This window comes from Acinonyx jubatus, chromosome A2 (genome assembly GCF_027475565.1).
Source record: "Acinonyx jubatus isolate Ajub_Pintada_27869175 chromosome A2, VMU_Ajub_asm_v1.0, whole genome shotgun sequence".
Classification (NCBI taxonomy): Eukaryota; Metazoa; Chordata; class Mammalia; order Carnivora; family Felidae; genus Acinonyx; species Acinonyx jubatus.
Genome location: NC_069383.1, coordinates 4,809,424 through 4,828,181, shown reverse-complemented (window position 1 = coordinate 4,828,181; position 18,758 = coordinate 4,809,424). Strand labels below are relative to the sequence as shown.

The 18,758-nt window shown below is 43.1% G+C and overlaps 1 protein-coding gene and 1 long non-coding RNA gene across 4 annotated transcripts in view; one reads left to right on the top strand and one right to left on the bottom strand.

Moving 5' to 3' along the window:
* XRCC2 (X-ray repair cross complementing 2) overlaps positions 1 to 9,095 on the bottom strand; it is a 178,772-nt gene extending 169,677 nt beyond the window's left edge. Inside the window, exon 1 of one of the 3 annotated variants that reach the window (XR_003417602.2) lies at positions 8,937 to 9,065. Coding sequence is in view for 1 of the 3 variants with exons in the window: in XM_027051307.2 (XP_026907108.1) it covers positions 8,937 to 8,975 (39 nt within the window). In the remaining 2 variants the exon portion in view is untranslated. Of the gene's footprint in view, positions 1 to 8,936 lie in introns of all 3 variants that reach the window. The other 2 variants (XR_008296537.1, XM_027051307.2) reach the window with 2 other exon arrangements.
* A 31-nt stretch (positions 9,096 to 9,126) lies between these two features.
* On the top strand, positions 9,127 to 14,877 carry LOC128314621 (uncharacterized). The gene is made up of 3 exons (XR_008296483.1): positions 9,127 to 9,239; positions 13,662 to 13,780; positions 14,441 to 14,877. It is a non-coding gene; the product is annotated as an uncharacterized LOC128314621 (long non-coding RNA).
* Positions 14,878 to 18,758: the final 3,881 nt, after the last annotated feature.

The window sequence follows — 18,758 nt, the reverse complement described above, 5'->3', positions numbered from 1 at the left end:
GTAAAGGGAACGCAAGTAAGTTCTGCTAGAAATGACACTTCAATCCTTTCAGGGAAGATTAACACACTGGGCAATCAGAGCGTGGTGATGGGAGCCATGAAGATAATTCAACTATTTCTCTTGATTCCCTCAGCAATCTTACTGAGGCCTAATTTCCTATTTGGGAAAGAATGCACGGTGGACACAACAATTTGAATCTATCTGGCAGTTTGACTAATATTGTTAATTGACAGATTTGACATTTGGTTTGTAAATCAATATACGCCAGGTTTTATTATCATAACAATAGTTAACCAATAATAGCTACTATCTGTGCTTACTGTGGTATCAGTAGTACATAATTTATATACATTATCTCCTTTGTTACATTACCTCTTTTTGTTATCATTCTATTTTTCAGATGAGAAAACTAGTATTTGCCAGAGCCAAGATTTAAGAGACTTTTTGGCTCCCAAAGCCTGGAATTGTGTGCTACAGCGCCTCAGAGTCAGTATCGCGGAGTCTAATAAAATCTGGGTACAGAGATGAAATACTTTTTGGACCTACTAGGCAGATCAAACCAGTCGGAGACGCCTTCTAGGCAATCACCTGGCCTCTTTAAGCCATCTCCTTTCCGTACTCCCTCTCCGATGCTAACAACGAGCCCTAAATGCTTTCAACAGCAGCATTATTACCATAACAAGTATCAAGCCTGCAAGGGGCACAGTACTCAATTGTACCCATTGGTAAACATCTCAGCCAAGTCAAGTGTGTCCCAGGAACTGAGTAAGGTGTTGGGGACACAAAGCCGTAGCAGACACAGTTCCTGTCTTCAAAGAACTTAATAGGAGAAAGTCAAAAGGTTACAAAAGTGCCATAAAGTACTGTAGGTGCTACAAGAGAAATGCAGGGCGCCGCGAAGGTGTTTGAACCAGACTAACCAGCCATCTTGGAGAAATCACCCTGAGGACCAGTCAGCGACCTGGAACCTCCCGGAGCACACCAGGACCACCCTCCCAACATTCTTTCCTTTTGTTTAACCACACCCTTAAGTACACCCTTGGGGCATAACTTCCTCCATCTGCCCTGGAGATCTGTAACACATACATTAAACATTCTCCTCTTGGGTGGTCCCTCAGCAGGACTCCCAACCTCAGGGCTAGAAAAGCAAGTCTTAAGGGAGGTGACTTTGCCGGAGATTCACTCCTCTTGTGCCTGAGAAGGGCGTCGTCAGTAAGTCCCCTAAACAAGCCATTTCACAACAAGCTGGACTTGTCAGCCTTTTTCTTCAGTCTTCTGGTCAGTTTTCTTGTGTGGGAGGCAACTTTAATGTTGAATGAGAGATTTATTTATAGTTCTCTTAAATGCAAAATGTACATGCAAATTTATTTATAGTTCTCTTAAATGCAAAATGATACAGAAATTTTTTTGTTTTTTGTCTTTCTGCATGGAATGTCCTTGCCCTATTCTCCCAATTAAATTTCTAAAGCCTAGACTACTGAACAGGCGAAAATAATACACATTCTTCAAGGCCGCTTCCTTCTATGAAACATTACCAGCCTGTCTCCCTCATCTAGATATAAAAGCTCAAGAGGAAAAGAATCTATTTCGGCCCACCACGTAGTCCAAATGCTTTATGTTCGGCAGAAACTCAGTAGTTGCCTATTAAATTAAAGGTGAAAAAGGTATAGGTAGGCAGGCTTGGGAAGGACGGAGTGTAAATAACCTCAAACTATTTTTTTTTAATTGTTTAATGTTTATTTTTAAAGGCACAGAGAGAACACGAGAGCACATGCTGGAAGGCCGGAGAGAGACAGGGAGAGAGAATCCTAAGCCCAGTGAAGCCCTACGTGGGGCTTCTGAGATCATGACCTGAGCCAAAGAAATCTAGAGTCAGATGCTTAACTGACCGAGACACCCAAGGCGCCCCGTAAGCCTCATAAACTATTTCCATTTTTGTATTAGGACTGTCTATAAACTTCTGCCAAAGTCCATGAGTATTCTATGCTTATCATCAAAGCTCTTCATACTAACCAAAGTCCATTTCAGACACACTCATCAGAACCTAGAATCTTCAATACCTGATAAGCAGAATACCTACCATATAGATGTTTTTATTTTATTTCTCTAAAGTTTTTATTTATTTTAGACAGAGAGAGAGCGAGCAGGGAGGGGCAGAGAGGGAGGGACAGTGAGAGAATCCCAAGCAGGCTCTGCACTCTCAGCGCAGGGCCCAATGCGGGGCTCAAACTCAGGAGCCGTGAGATCATGATCTGAGCTGAAACTAAGAGCTGGATGCTTAACCAACTGAGTCACCCAGGTGCCCCCCATACAGATGTGTTTAAAGAGCAGAAAGAATTGGGGTGCCTGGGTGCCTCAGTTGGCTGAGTGGGTTTGGCTCCTTCAGGTCATGACCTCACGGTTCCCGACTTCGAGCCCAGCATCAGGCTCTGTGCTAACAGCTCAGAGCCTGGAACCTGCTTCGAATTCTGTCTCCCTCTCTGACCGTTCCTTGCTTGCACTCTTAGCTCTCTCTTTAAAATAAACAAACATTAAAAAAATAATAAAGAGCTGAAAGAACAACTTAAGATCAAAGTAACCAGAAATGAATGACATTAAGGTAAATCCATACATGTAAGAAGCATTTGGATAAAGGCTCATTTCCCCCGACCTTTTCTAATTAAATGTCTGCAGTAGGGTTTCAAACCAGTTAAGTATAAAAGGCTACCAAAAGGGCGCCTGGGTGGCTCAGTCAGTTAAGCGTCCTTGGCAGGTCATGATCTCACAGTTCCTGGATTCGAGCCCTGTGCTGACAGCTCAGGGCCTGGAGCCTGCTTCAGATTCTGTCTCCCTCTCTCTCTGCCCCTCCCCCACTCATGTTCCGTGTCTCTCTCTCTCTCGCTCTCTCTCTCTCTAAAAATGAATAAACATCAGAAAAATTAAAAAAAAAAAGGCTACCTAAAGAAGTAATCATTCTAAACCAAATATTCGGTTCCAAATATTCCCACCCCTGCTCCATAACAGGCCTAGACTTCTACCTAAAAACTGAATACAATCCTTAGTTTTACTACTTACACGTAAAGGAAATTCAGGCAAAAATGTTTATAACATAGCGAAAGTAAGAGAGGAGTTGGAATAAGGAAGCAACGGAAAGCAGGAACGTGAACATACATGTGACGGATGCAAAACTGGGCCATTACGCCATCCCACAAATTAGAGGACCAATTTCTTTTCCCAGGTGAAACGAGACTCCATCGCCACTTTGAAAATTCAACGGTCCTTCAGGGCAGAGTACGAGGCCTGGCTCTTTAATCAAGCTTTTGTCTAAATTATACAGCAAAGACAACTGCTGAATAATTTACTATATTGTTAAGTCCCATCATTTCTAAGTATATTCCATGAAGAGCTGGTGCTGTTCTAATTGATATTTTTTAAAAGCAATTATCCTATAAGGAAAAATAAAGTCAAGCAAAATTTTCTATATATACACCTGAGAATTTAAGCTTTTTTTTTTCTTTTTAAATATATATTTTTTTAATGTTTCTTTTGGGGCGGAGCAGAGAGTGCGGGGACAGAGGATCCGAAAGGGGCTCTATGCTGACAGCTCAAACTCATGAACCACAAGATCATGACCTGAGCCAGTCAAACGCTTAACCGACTGAGCCACCCAAGCGCCCTCTTTTTTCTTCCTAAGTTTTTAATTCCAGTTAGTTAACACACAGCATGATACTAGTTTCAGGTGTACAATATAGTAATTCAACACTTGTATACATCACCCTGTGCGCACCAGGACAAGTGCACTCCCTGCTCCCCCCATCACCTGTGTCACCCACCTCCCCCCCACCTCCTCTCTGGTAACCGGAAATTTGTTGTCTGCAGTTAAGAGTCTGTTTCTTGGTTTGTCTCTCGTTTTCCTTTGCTCATTTGTTTTGTTTCTTAAATTGCACATGCGAGTGAAATCACACAGTATTTCTTTCTCTTATTTAGCTTAGTGTCATACTCTCAAGCTCCATCCATGTTGTTGCAAATGGCAAGATTTCATTCTTTACGGCTGAATAACATGCCATTGTGTGCACACACACATTCTTTATCCACTCATCAGTCAGCACACACCTGGGCTGCTTCCGTCTTGGGTATCGTAAACAATGCTGCTGTAAACATAGGGGTGCATGTATCTCTTTGAATTAGCGTTCTTGTATTCTTTGGGAAAATACCCAGTAGTGCTACTGCTAGATCATAAGGTAGTTATATTTTTAAGTTTTTGAGGAACCTCCATACTGTTTCCCACAGTTCGCATTCCCCATCCACAGTGCACGAGGGTCCGCCTTTCTCCACACCCTCGCCAGCCCCCTTTATTTCCTGTGTTGTTGACTTTAGCCATTCTGACAGTTGTGTAAGCAGCATTAACCTCTAGCTGATTTGTAAGAACTAAAATTTAAATTTATGGCATTCCACAAATTAGTAATTCCATTAAGTGCATTCTTCAGACCTCATCAGGAAGTTATGCCAAACTGCTTCAAATTGTCATTTAGATTTAAAAAAATCAAATATATGCAAGGTCCCAGAAAGAAAACAGAATCAAAATTATGAGAGCTTAATGTTGGCAGAATACTATCCTCACCTTGCATGTGAGGAATTCTGCTGGAGAAACGCTTCTGGCATATTCTCCCACCTCCTCGTTCTCTTCCCCAAGGAAGGAGAGATTTCCTAATGGGTTATTTTAAGAGCAGGTACTAGAAAGGCATGGATCATCTCCTTCATCCCTCCCGACAGTTTGTCGATTGGTAGTACCCATTCTGCCGTGTTCCTATACTTCAGTCTAAAAGGAGAGAGCACTCAGAAATGAGCATTGCCAAAACAGTTGGCCTGATAACCTTCAGTGGTACACTGGGAGACAGAAGCCTGATCGGTGGGCTAAAGAGTGAATGGGAGATAAGGAAGTACAGACACAGAGCACTAACTCTTTGCTGTGCTGAGGGGTCTGGGGCGGGATGGGGCTGGCTGGGGCTGGCTGGGGCATGAACATCTAGGGAGGTTTTATGCTTTGTTGTTAACGTTTTATGTTAGGATGCTGATGGAAATGATTGGTGGAGAAGAAGATTAAAAATCCAGAAGACAGAAAAACCACCACAAGAGTGGGAACCTCTGCAGCAGTGAGGTCCCTGAGGAGGAATGGGATGGAAGGAATCTGTAACCTAAGTGCAGAAGTTGCACTTTCTTAGAAGCAGAAATATTTTTTATTTTAAGGAGGGAATTCAGAGAAATAGTACATAGATTATCAAGACAGACTTCATGAATAAGCAGGGATTGCTACATTAATAACTGATAAATAGACTTCAGAATGAATAAAATTATTAGAGATAGAGGTAAATTGCAGGATGAATAGAAGGCTTGATCGCCCAGGAAGACATATGATCCTAAATGTGTACATGTCTACCAGAATCTCAAAATACACAAAACAAAACTAATGCAGATGAAAAGAGAAACTGACAAACCCACAATTACAGTTGGGGCTTCAACAGTCCCCTCTCAGCAACTGATAAACTTAGAAAATCAGCATGGATAGAAGATCTGAACAAGATCTAACTCATATAAATAGAACGTTCCACCCAACAATAGCAGAACATACATTTTTTTTTTTCAAGGGCCCATGGAACATTCACCAAGACAGATCACAGCCTGGACCATAAAACAAACCTCAACCAATTTAAAAGAACTGAAATCATACAGAGTATGTTCGCTGACAATGATGGAAGGAAACTAGAAATCCATAACAAAAAGACAACAGGAAAGAATAAGGGAGCTCCTGTGAAATTTTTTTCCTCAATGACACATGAAGAAGCAAGTCAGAAAGAGGGGAGAGGGAAGAGGAGAAAGATAGGAAATTTATCCACTGAAGCAACAATTGCTGAGTGCCTACTCTGGGCTAAATATTGTTTCAAACACTGGGACTAAAGGAGTAAACTCAACAGACAACAAAGCCTGTTCTCATGATCCTTAAATCAATATAAAATGTCAGGTGTGTAAGTGTTAAGAAGAATAAACAGGGTAGGGGGTGCCTGGGTGGCTCAGTCGGTTGACCCTTGATTGAGTGGGTTGAGACTCTTGATTCCGGCTCAGGTCATGACCTCAAGGTTGCTCGCTCACATATGTGCACTCTTTCTCTCCAAAAAAAAAAAACACAAAAAAAACCCCAACCATTAAAAAAAAAAAAAAAAGAATAAACAGGGTAAAAGAATAAAGACTAACAGTAGGCAAGGTAAAAAATGAATTATTTTCTTTTACATTGTAGTCAAATGCTTTGTCCTTAAATCAAGGGTTCAGTGGGGCGCCTGGTTGGCTCATTCAGAAGAGCATGCAACTGTTGATCTCAGGTGCTTGAATATGAGCCCCACGTTAGGTGCAGAGATTATTTAAATAAATAAAACCGAACAAAAAATAAATCAAGGGTTCATTATAAGTTTTCCATTCACACCATCTGGCCCACTATTAATTCCATCTCTAGAATCTGTTAAAATATTTTTTGCAATTTTATTTTCTTGGAAGACCCTGTATGAAACGTCTTTTCCCTACTACTCACAAAATGTGGGAATGGTTGGCTATTTTTTAAAGTTGTAATTGTAGTGAATTAAAATTTTAAAGTATGGGACGCCCGGTGGCTCAGTCAGTCAGTCGGTGGCTCAGTCCGACTCTTGATTTTGGCTCAGGTCATGATTTCACAGTTTGAGATCGAGCCCCACGTTGGGCTCCGTGCTGACAACGTGGAGCCTGCTTGGGATTCTCCCTCTCCCTCTCTCTCTCTGTCCTTCCCCCGCTCGTGTGCGCACTCTCTCAAAGTAAATCAATAAACATCTTAAGCAAAAAAATAAATGAATAAATAAATAAATAAAATTTTAAAGTAGTGCTTCAGTTTCTTGGGATGGCTTGTGACTTCAGAGATCTTCCTCAATGCAACGCCTGTGAGTAGAATCCATAAAGTACTGCAGACTAAAGTGCAAAGGGAGAAAACAGTGCTCAAATAAATTAAGCACTGGCCACAGAGTGCCCAAAAACGCTTAAAGGAAAAGAGACTCACTTAGCTGGTGTTGTGAACAAAAAGGAAAAAGAATCAAGTAGCACCTTCTGCCTAGCTCCCCACTCTCCCCTCTACCCCTTCCTACTCCACAAAGTAACAGGTGCCAGGCAACCTGGCTCAAGACCTCCATACAGGCATGGCAGGCCTCCCATTTTTTGGATACTAGGCTTGTTCTCATGGCAAAAGTCATCTGAGTTCAACCCTGGTTTCAAATGATCATTTAAAATAAGTAAGGTTTGGGGGCACCTGGGTGGCTCGGTCAGGTTAAGCGTCTGACTCTTGATTTCGGCTCAGGTCATGATCTCAGTTCCTGAGATGGCACCCCATTTCGGGCTCTGTGCTGGCAGCACGGAGTCTGCTTGGGAGTCTCTCTCTTCCTGCCCCTCCTCTGCTCAGGCTTGCTGTCTCTCTCTCTCTCTCTCTCTCTCTCTCTCAAATAGATAACATTTTTTTAATTTCTTTTTTTTAACGTTTATTTATTTTTGAGACAGGGAGAGACAGCATGAACGGGGGAGGGTCAGAGAGAGAGGGAGACACAGAATCCGAAACAGGCTCCGGGCTCTGAGCTGTCAGCACGGAGCCCGACGCGGGGCTCGAACTCACTCACGGACCGCGAGATCATGACCTGAGCCGAAGTCGGCTGCCCAACCGACTGAGCCACCCAGGCGCCCCAACATTTTTAAAAAATAGGCTCTAACGGTAGTGGTTCTTACACAAGCAGCGGCTCCACTCTTACGCAGCGGGGATCAGCAAAGTAGGGCCCAGCAGGCCAATCCGAAAGTTTACAAGTAAGTTTTATTGGAACCCAGCCAAGCAAATGTGTGTACGTCTCCATGGAAACCTTCACATTAGCACTGCAGGGCGGAGTAGTTGCGACTGCGAGCCCCCACTGGCCTGAAAAGCCTAAATACTATGGGGCCCTTCACCTGAGGGTACTGCTTCTCTCCCTAACCTGTGATCCACCTGTCTCCGTCTCAGGGCTTACTTTCCAACCCTGTTCTCCCGCAGCAGCGATACAACCACACGCCACTACCCGCAGTCCCCGCAAATGAGCCTTGCGCTTGCTTAACTTAACGCACAACCCACGTCACAGCTAGTCTCTGCTTTGAATGCCACCCCCTCTTGCCAAACCAACTTCACATGGTTCCTAAAATCCCAGTCATCTCCTCCTCCTGGACTGGTCTTCGCGATGCCTGCCCTTCTATTAGCACGCTTTACTGCACATACTGCAATTGTTTTTTTTTAAGTCGGCCTCTCTCGCTAGTTCAACGGCAGAAGTGGTTTCTTTTGTTTCTTACTCGGATGCCCTGACCAGCGGTTGACACACAGTAAGCCCCTGATACTTCTCGGTGCAATTCCTGAGGCCATTCTTGCAGGGCATCAAATGGCTGGCGCGGGTGCGGAGGTACTCAGGCTGGAACTGCAAAATGGGGCAGCGAGGGATGGAAGCCAGAGGCAGAGACGCAGAGACTAGGGGGCGAGGTGAAGCAACCTCCAGAAAAAGCCGCCTGTCCTAGAGAAACTTCCATAACTGCTCCAGGCGGCAAGCCCTCCAAGCCTCCCCCGCCCGGCTCGCCACCTCCAAGCGCAGCGAACGTGCGACAGGAGCGGACCGTCAAGCTGCCGGGCGGAGACCAAGCATTCACACCTATCCGTGCACGCGGGGCGGGGGTGTCCTCCTCCGGGTCCGCTCGCGGGACTCCCAGGCCCTGGGGCCCGGCTCCAAGGGCAAGGGTGGGCGGGGGCGGCCCCAGGGCCGGAGTCTAGCGCGGCTCTCCCTCCCCGCCCCCCCCACCCCGGGCCAGGACGCCCGCGCCGCCTCCCTCGCCCGCCCGCGGCCCTGGTTCACGGCTCTCTCGTTTCCCATCCCGGTGCCTCTCACCTGCGTCCCAGACTCAGCCCTGTGGAAGTCGCTACACATCGCCCCGAAAGCTCTGCGCACCCGACACTCAACTTTCGCGCCACCAGCGCCATTTACCGCGAGTCCCCGCGGCCCCGCAGCCAGTCAGACGCGCTGACCCGGACGCGGGCATGCGCACTACACCCGCCCTCCACCGGGAAGGCGGTGGGCATGCGCAGTAAGGCTTACGGGCGTCCCCCGCTCAGGTGGTTTCAGACCGCGTCTCCAAGGAGAGCGGGAGGCGGCTGGCGGTTTTTTCTTCTCATCAACTTCAGTTCGTCTTTAGTAGGTAAAACTGGCAGCATGTTCTTTCTTTCTCTTTCTTTTCTTTCTTTCTTTCTTTCTTTCTTTCTTTCTTTCTTTCTTTCTTTCTTTCTTTCTTTCTTTCTTTCTTTCTCTCTTTCCTTCTTTCTTTCGTTCTTTCTTTCTCTCTTTCCTTCTTTCTTTCGTTCTTTCTTTCTTTCTCTCTTTCCTTCTCTCTTTCGTTCTTTCTTTCTTTCTTTCTCCTTTCCTTCCTTCCTTTCTTTCCTTTTTTCTTTCTCTTCTTTACTTTCTTCTTCCATCCTTCTCTCTCTCTCTCTCTCTCTCTCTCTCTCTCTTTCCCATAAACAAAGCAGTAACTGAGCAGGCAGGGCTTTTTGTCCAGTTGTGGGTTAAAAGCCTCTGTCTGGCTGTACATGGTTAATTCTGAAAAAAAAGTACACTAACTTTGAGAGAATCTTTGTAATTAAATAATCATAATAATAGTAATTACAGTTAACAGTTAACAATGCTTAGTATGTGTCCTAAGTGCTTTATATTTAATAATTAGTTAAATCCACACATTCCAATGAGGTAGTTACTATTATCCCCGTGTAATACAGATGAGGAAACTGAGGCACAATTTTGGCCCACATTACTTTGGTGAACAGATTGTACTGAGTCAACAAATTAATGAGAACTAAGAAAGGAAGAGCATGAATGCAAACTGTTCTTCAAAGAAACTTGGTTGCGGGGCACCTGGGTGGCTCAGGTGGTTAAGTGTTTGACTTCCGCTCAGGTCATGATCTCCTAGTCCATGAGTTCGAGCCCTAGTCATGTTCTGTGCTGACAGCTCAGAGCCTAGAGCCTGGAGCCCGCTTCGGATTCTGTGTCTCCCCCTCTCCGCCCCTCCCCTGCTTGCACTCTGTCTCTCAAAAATAAAATAAAAACACTAAAAAAATTTTTTTAAATAAATAAGACTGGGGCACCTGGGTGGCTCAGTCGACTGGGCGTCCGACTTTGGCTCAGTCCATGATCTCATGGTCTGTGAGTTCGAGCCCTGCATCAGGCTCTATGCTGACAACTTCGAGCCTGGAGCCTGCTTCGGATTCTCTCTCTCTCTCTCTCCCTCTCTCACTCTCCGCCCCTCCCCTGCTTATGCTCTGTTTCTGTCTCTGTCTCAAAAATAAATAAAAAATTTAAAACATAATGAATAAAAAACTTGGTTGTGAAGGAAGGAGATACATAGTAACAAGAAGAAATCGAAAGAAATCGAGGAAGAGTCGTTACGAAGGCAAAGCCTGGGGCACATTTAAATGCTGACAGGAAATGGGGTGTCTGCGTGGCTCAGTTGGTTAAGTGCCAGACTCTAGACTCCAGCTCAGGTCATTATCCCAGGGTGGTGGGATTGACCCCCACATCAGGCTCTGTGCTAAGCAAGGAGACTGCTTGGGATTCTCTCCTTCTCTCTCTCTCTCTCTCTGCCCCTCTTCCATTCTCTCTCTAAAATAAAAATTAAAAATAAAAAAAAATGTATGTGACAGGAAAGAGCTGTAGAAACATACTGGTTAAAGACACCATCGGAGAAAGAATGCTCTTTCACTGTGAGCAGAGACTAGGCTCAAAAATGGGTGCAGATGCAGCTATATTCTGGGATAGGAAGCTCAAAGAGGTTGAGGAAGGTCAAGGCTGAGGGGTTTTGTTTTTCTCTGAAGTAGAAAGCAAGGTAGTACGAATCCAGCCTCCACTTGAATTCCTCTTGTGAAAAGCAAAGTGTGCACCTAAGTTGACTGCCTGAATTAATGTTACCACCTACAGGCTCTCCCAAAAGCCTTCCAACAAAACCCATTCTCAGTTCATGCCGAACACAGAGCACTGGTGATTGACCAAAGTACTATACCACCGTGGACTATGGTGGTAATTACCTTAACCGGGAGAATTTTCCAGTGACACTTACTGTCTATAGTCACATTTAATGCACGACCTATATTAGTATGATTCTTTTGTTGCACAGAGCTTTTCTCCCTGAGTTACAATTTTCTTGAGTTCCAAGATAAATTTTCTAAAATCATCATGGATTTTGATATCAGATACACCTAGAGTTTTAAATCTGGTTTTGTCACTCATTACCATGATACGCACTACTTATCACTCTGGACTGTAGTTATCGCTGTGTTGTGATGATGAAAAACTGTGCTGAAAACGGCTAGTACAGCATCTAACACAAAATAGCGATTCCCTTCCTACCTCCCTATCTTTCTTAGATCATCACTTAACACAGTGCCAAAGATAGGATACTCAATATACATCCCTTGTTTACCGTGATGGTGGTGGTTAGGGCCAGATTAAGAGATGAGCCTGTCCGGCAGACGTCCAGAGTGGCACATCGTGAAGGCTGCTGAAACTTCTCTATGTACTAAAATATCACAAGAATACGAGATGGAAGAAAAACCATTTTTAACTGCAATCTTTTCAACTGGGATCCTGTATGTGGTTGGGAAGAAAAAACACTTGGAAAGACAGTGAAACAGGCTCCATAAAAGACACGCTTGGGTAACAGAAGAGTTACCATGTGTAGGTTTAGTTAATGTGATAACTGCCTTCTCCCCACCCACTCCCACACAAAGAAACAAGATAGTGAATTTCTAAAAATACGTAGACATATATTGAAAATGCATCCTTTTAGAAGATGTGCCGACTTATTTGCTCCCCAGGGCAAGTCCGCAAATCTTCATACAATTCCGATCATATTGATGATAGTGATGCCTTAAGCTATAATCCCTTTTGAACTGGGGTCCTGGATTTCCTGTCTTAGAAATGCAAAGTCTAATTTTTCTAAGTCTGCAAGATATCCAAGGCATCCGTGTAATGAACAGCTACAGAAGATAGATACAATGTCTCCCTCAGGAGCAAAGTGCTGCTTACTGCCCATTATAAAATATTTGGGTTCCCTGAGCTGAAATTTCCTCTCCTATAAGGCAACCTACTCCATGTGTACATGTTGCCCTACCCTCTTCACAATTCCTGTGCTTTACTGGGGCTTCTGTAACCAGTGTAAGGAGACGCTGGCATTCTGGCTGCTGGCTTGGACTCTTCCGTCTTTTATCAGCATCCACGAAATTGTGGCGAGCCAACTCATGAGCTGGCTGGAAGAGTAAAATCCCAGGCTCTTTGCAGTTCTCGGGACCCACACTCAACAATCTGTAACAGGATATATGAAAGGTTTTGAGCGATAAAGCAAAAGCTCAGAAAAGCAGGAATATAATTGTAATCGAGAAAGGCAGGAAGACGGTAAATTCAAAATAGAGGCATGATTCAGCCAAAATAGATGAACATGCCTTTCATTCTGACCGACAAGTTTTTATGCCTTGTTAAACTTTCTTGATAAAAGTTTTGGACCTAACCTCTAGGACATGAGGAACTAGAAACTTAGTCCTGATAATAGTAATGCCTACTTTTGCGTTCCGAGAGGCAAGGATCTAGACCTAGTAACATTGGGCATTAACATCAAGATGAAAAACTGTTTCCTGGAATGAAAAAGTGTCATGCAAAGATATTTTTTTCACCCATCTCTTCTTTGAAAAGCCTAGGGAATATATTCTTATGAGATATTTCTTGGGATAATAATAATAAAGTTGCTCGTGGTATAAATTAGAATGTTTTTGGTTGCAAGTCACAGAACACCCAACTCTTAATTGATTTAAATAATGAATGAGATCTCTTGGGTCACACAGACCATGAAATCTCCTCAGTTTTTGGTTTTGTTTTTATTTTGGAGATCGAGCACATGCACACACACAAGCTGGTGAGGAGCAGAGGGACAGAAGGAGAGAATCCCAAGCAGGCTCCACACTCCACACTCCTGATGCAGGGCTCAATCCCACGACCGTGACATCCTGACGTGAGCCAAAAGCAGGAGTCAGACGCCCAACCAACTAAGCCACCCAGGTGCCCAAAATTACCTCAGTTCTAATGTTCTAGAGATATCACTTCTCTTTTAAAAGAATGTTCAAGATGCTCTCATAACTTACTGTTAGAAATGCAAATATGTACAGCCTTTTTGGAGGGGGATTTTCCAGTATGTAACAAAACTTTTTATTAACTTTTTCACACAGCAATCCTTCTTCTAGGAATTTTTCCTAAAGTCATAACTCCAGTTCCACTCCTAGGTATATACCCCTTATAGCCATTTGAATAGATTTTAAATATGGAGATTCAAGATCCATAATCAGCTCTGCCCTATGTCTGTGATTCTGGGATATGCCTCTAACTTCGATGAGATGGTACCCTCTACTTCTTTCCCTGGAAGGTGAGGGATTTGGATCAGATGATAGCTCCCACTTATCAAAAGTCAGCTCTGTTGCAGACACTATGTTTATTATTCTACTGTATGATTCCCAATCCTTTCTTGCAAGGTATGTATGTATGTATGTATGTATGTATGTATGTATGTATGTAATTTTTGAGGTAAGGTTCACACCCAGCACAGAGCCCAAGGCAGAGCTTGAACTCATGACCCTGAGATCAAGACCTGAGCTGAGATCAAGAGTTGGATGCTTAACTGAGCCACCCCGGCACCCCACAAGGTATTTATTATACCCCCATTTCATAGGCAAGGACGTTGAGGCTCAGAGAAGTTTAACCATCATACAGTCCTCCGGTCAGTAAACCCAGGTTTACCTGATTATAAAGCCTACAGTCTTCCTAACGCATTAAGTTGCTTCAGAAGATGCAAAGGATTTAAGGCCTTTCACAACTCCATGTTCTGTGATTCTCTACAATTAAGGGAATCAACACGTCCACCAAAGTGCTAATAGTCCATAACCTAAGCATTCATTCCTTTCTCCATGGGAATTAACCAGCAGTCAACCGAGTATCATGTTCACTTACCCTAAAGTCATCGTCACCTCAACGTCTTCTTGCCTTGTGTACCTCAAGGTAGTTCATTGTCCTTGCTTCTTCCTCTTTATCTCACCCCTGCCTAGGCAGTTACTCCATGCTCTATCTGTGTACTTGAGTTTGTAGGCTCCTTACCAGATAAGTGGTTTTGTTGGAGCGTGGATGTACTTGTAATTCACATAAATAACTGTGCTCATTCTTTGTCCTGGCTGGGATCTGAGATTCTCAAATCCATCTCTGTTCTTTCCCCGCTCTGTTTTGCAAAGTAAAAGCACCGGGGGGGAGATAGGAGGATGGAAGAGAGGAGAAGGGAGAAACTGGTGGTGCGCCTTCTCTGTCTTTTTTAGGATCTCCTACAGCAAGTGTGTCTTCTCCAGAGCTCCAGTCTCCGCTGAACAACCCTGCCGTAGTTCCAGCTTCTGCAGAGTGACCTCAGCCCCTGGACTTAGGTCACATCACTTTCTCCCCTTGTCCCTCTCACCTCCCGGGGTGGAGACGACTTCCTGTCATTAAAATGCCTGAGCCTCACCTATCCTGTTTGTTTTCTTAACTGTTTCATCACCTGTGTAACGAATTCCTCATATTAAATTCTCTCGGGGCGCCTGGGTGGTCCATCTGGTAAAGCGTCCAACTCTTGGCTTTGGCTCAGGTCATGATCCCAGGGTCATGGGATTGAGCCCGGAGCTGGGCTCTGCTCTAACAGCGTGGAGCCTGCTTAAGACTCTCTCTCCCTCTGCCTCTCTCCCCCGTTCGTGCTCTTTCTCTCTAAAATAAATTTTTAAAAAATCTCTCTGTTTTAAACTACTTAATGTGTTATCTCTTTTCCTAGTCAATTCTCAGCAGATATACTCAGTTTTTCCCTTTTTGAAAGGTCTGTCTCTATTCCTATTTGTCTGTGATACTGTCTAACTGCTGCAAGGTGGTCTACACTGTGTACCCAACACCTTGTGCTTGTCCGTGTCCTCCCTAAGTGTCTCCAGTTCTTGCCCCCACACACAGCACTTTGACGAATATTCTCTGTGTATGTCCCCTCATAGATCTTTTATGAGAGTTTTTCTGCAATATATCCTTGGAATGGGGTGACTGGGTCACGAACACATTAACTCGCCTAAATTCTGTTAGGTTGGTGGACGAAATTTCTTTCTCCATTTCCTCAACTCTTCACATCATTCAACTTTCCAAGTTTTGCCTTACCTTATTAAATTTCACAATAGTATCATTCAACAGAAGGATTGACTAACAATTGTTGAATGTTATACTATATGCCAGCCACTTTACATAGTTTCTCCTTTAGTCCTTACTCCAGTTCTATGGGTAAGTGCCAGGTGAAGGAACAAAGGATCAGAGAGGTTAAGCAACTTGCCCAAGGCCACGTAGCTAAGAAATTGCAGGACTGGATCACAATCCAGGCCGATCTGCTCTAAAGCTTGTGTCTCTGACCCTTATGGCATATTGCTTTTACATCAATGGGGACATCCCTGCTTTATACTTGAACAACTGAGACTGGAGCGATGACATCAATTACATAATAGTGTTTGCATAACTGGGAAGAATTGGGGATCATTTTGACCTTGGATCTCACCTAAAGCCAGTGCTCTTGACTTTGCACAGCACCACCCAACAGACACCACGTCTGGGACAACAGAGAGCCCAGGGCGGTGACCTTGTGACTGCCAGTGACGTCTGTGAATTCTCTAAGCCACGCCGACAGATAATCGGGTTCACCAGAAGACCTACGGAAATAAAATTGCCCTAAATTTAATTGCTTTAGGAGGTGAAAAGATTGAGGTCGGCATCCACGTTAGAGTAAGCACTTTGAGGAGTCTGGCCATCTAAAGCCCAAGGTACTAGAACTCACCAGTTGACAACATTCATTTCCCAATTAAAAGACTTCCCGCAAATCAAACCATAATGAGATGCCACTTCACACCCACCAGGATGGCTAGAAAAATATAAACAAATAAATAAATAACAAGCTTTGGTAAAGACCTAGAGAAATTGGATTATTCGTGTATAGCTGAGGGAATGTAAAATGTCTCAGCCCCCGTGGAAAACATTCTGGCCATCCTCAAAATCTTAAATGGAGAGTTACCCTATGACCCAGCACACCCACTCCTGGGTCTATACCCCCGAGAAGTAAAAACCATCGTACACACAAACGCTTGTACATACATGTTCATAGCAACATTTTTCATGACAGTCATGAAATAGAAACCATCCAAATACCCATCGACTGATGGATGAATAACTAAAATGTGGTATACCCACATAACGAAATGTTATTTGGCAAGAAAAAGAAATGAAGTGCTGACTTGTGCTACGACCTGTACAAACCTCAAAAACATTATGTTAAGTGGAAGGAGCCAGTCACGAAGGACACATACTGTATGATTCCACGTGCATGAAACGTCCAGAATAGGAGAACGTAGAGACAGAAAGCAGATTCGTGGTCGCCTAGGGCTGGAGGGTGTGTGTGTGGGTGGGGGGGGGGGGTGTTGGCTGGGGAGGGCTTATGGGTACAGGGTTTCTTTTAGGAACAATGAAAATGCTCTAAAACCGATGGTGTGATGGATGCACAACTCGTGAATAAGCTAAAAGCTGTTTAATGGCCCACTTTAATAGGTGACCTGTACGCATGTTGAGTTTTTCAGGAAAGCTGTAGAAAAAGGCTATGAGGTTAAGACTTTTAGAGAAATGGATGCTGGGAATGGACAAGGATGACATTATCTTCTTTATTTTATTATTTTTACACACAGTTATAATTGTGTAATTATACACAATTACACTCAGCTTGTGCCAGAAGAAATTTTTACTTCTCAGAGACTGCTTTTTTTTTAGCCATCTGTATGTTTCTTATGAGATAGGGTTTCCAATTCCTTTTTTCTTTTTCCTTTTTATTTATATTTATAGACATACATGAGGAGAGTTGTTAGAATAAAAACCTGCTATATAGTTGAGGATGGAAATAGTAGATAGAATTCTCCCACCGTTTCAGGTAAAAAAAAAAAAAATTCAAAGGAAGTTCCAAGAAAACTATGCAGACTGAATTTAAATAATCATTTTTGAGCAGCAACTCTCAGAATTTTGGGACTCAGGAGCACTTTCCACTCTTAAAAATTACTAAGGACCCCAAAGAACTTTTGTTTATGTAGGTTATATCGAATATTATTTACTATGTTACAAATTAAATTGAGGAATTAAAAACATATATCTTTATTCAATCTATTACATGTCAACATATTTTAAAAAGGATTTTCTAAAATAAAAAACTGGTGGGGTGCCTGGGTGGTGCAGTCAGTGAAGTGTCTGACTCTTGATCTCAGCTCAGGTCATAATCTCACATTATGTTTGAGCCCTACATCAGGCTCTATGCTGATGGTGTGAACCTACTTGGGATTCTGTCTCTTCTTCTCTCTTCCTCTTCCCTGCTTGTGCTGTCTCTCAAAATAAATGAATAAACTTAAAATATAAAAAAGATGGAACTGGAGGGTATTATGCTAAGTGAAATTAGTCAGTCAGAGAAAGACAATTATCATATGACTTCACTCATATGAGGACATTAAGAGACAAAACAGATGAACATAAGGGAAGGGAAACAAAAATAATATAAAAACAGGGAGGGGGACAAAGCATAAGAGACTCATAAATATGGAGAACAAACAGAGGGTTTGTGGGGGGGGATGGGCTAAAGGGGTAAGGGGCATTAAGGAATCTACATCGTTGCACTATTTGCTAACTAATTTGGATGTAAATTAAAAATAAAATTTAAGAAAACTAAAATAAATAAAGAAAAAAGGAATAAAAGAAATAAAAGAAATAAAAAATTGGTGAGGGGCTCCTGGCTGGCTCAGTTGGTAGAGCATGAGACTCTTAGCCTCAGAGTTCTGAGTTCGAACCCCAAGTTGGGTGTGGAGATTACTGAAAAAAATAAAATCTTTAATTAAATTAAAACTTGGTGAAAGGAATAGCATTGTTTTCCTTTTTTTTTGCAAATTTCTTTAATGGTTGCCTTAATCAAATGACTGCTAGGATCTCCTATCCACTTCTGAATTTAATCTGCTGTAATGTGAGCACGGTGCGAATACCAACATAAAGAGAAAGGAAAATAACATCTTAGTATTTTTTACGAACATAGTTTTGATTTCATGAACCCCCTGAAAGGTCTTGGCAATCCCCAGGAGTCTTAGATCGCGGTGTGCCAACCACTGGTTTAGTGTTTGCTAAAATTCCTGATAAGAGTTCCGTTGACTACATTTCACATTTCATTTTAATTCAATCATTATTTAATAATTACATTTCAAAATGTGTGCACGTGGGGCACCTGGGTGGCTCAGTCGGTTAAGTGTCCCACTCTTAGTTGCGGCTTGGGTCATGAGCTCACGCTTCCGGAGATGAGCCCCCCTGTCAGAGGCGCCTGCTTCGGATTCTCTCTCTCTCTGAAAATAAATAAATAAAGACTTTAAACAACAACAACACAATATGTGCACAGATGTCTAGGTATATGTACAAAAATTGCATAATAAAGCGTGTGCCTCAACAACTAAACATTTACTTTTGCTCCATGAAAACATGGAAACCATCTTAATATCGGAAGAGGAATAGCGAGCAGTAAAAGGAAATCCCTCACAGTGAAGTAATGGGGCCACGGTTGATGATGTCAAACGC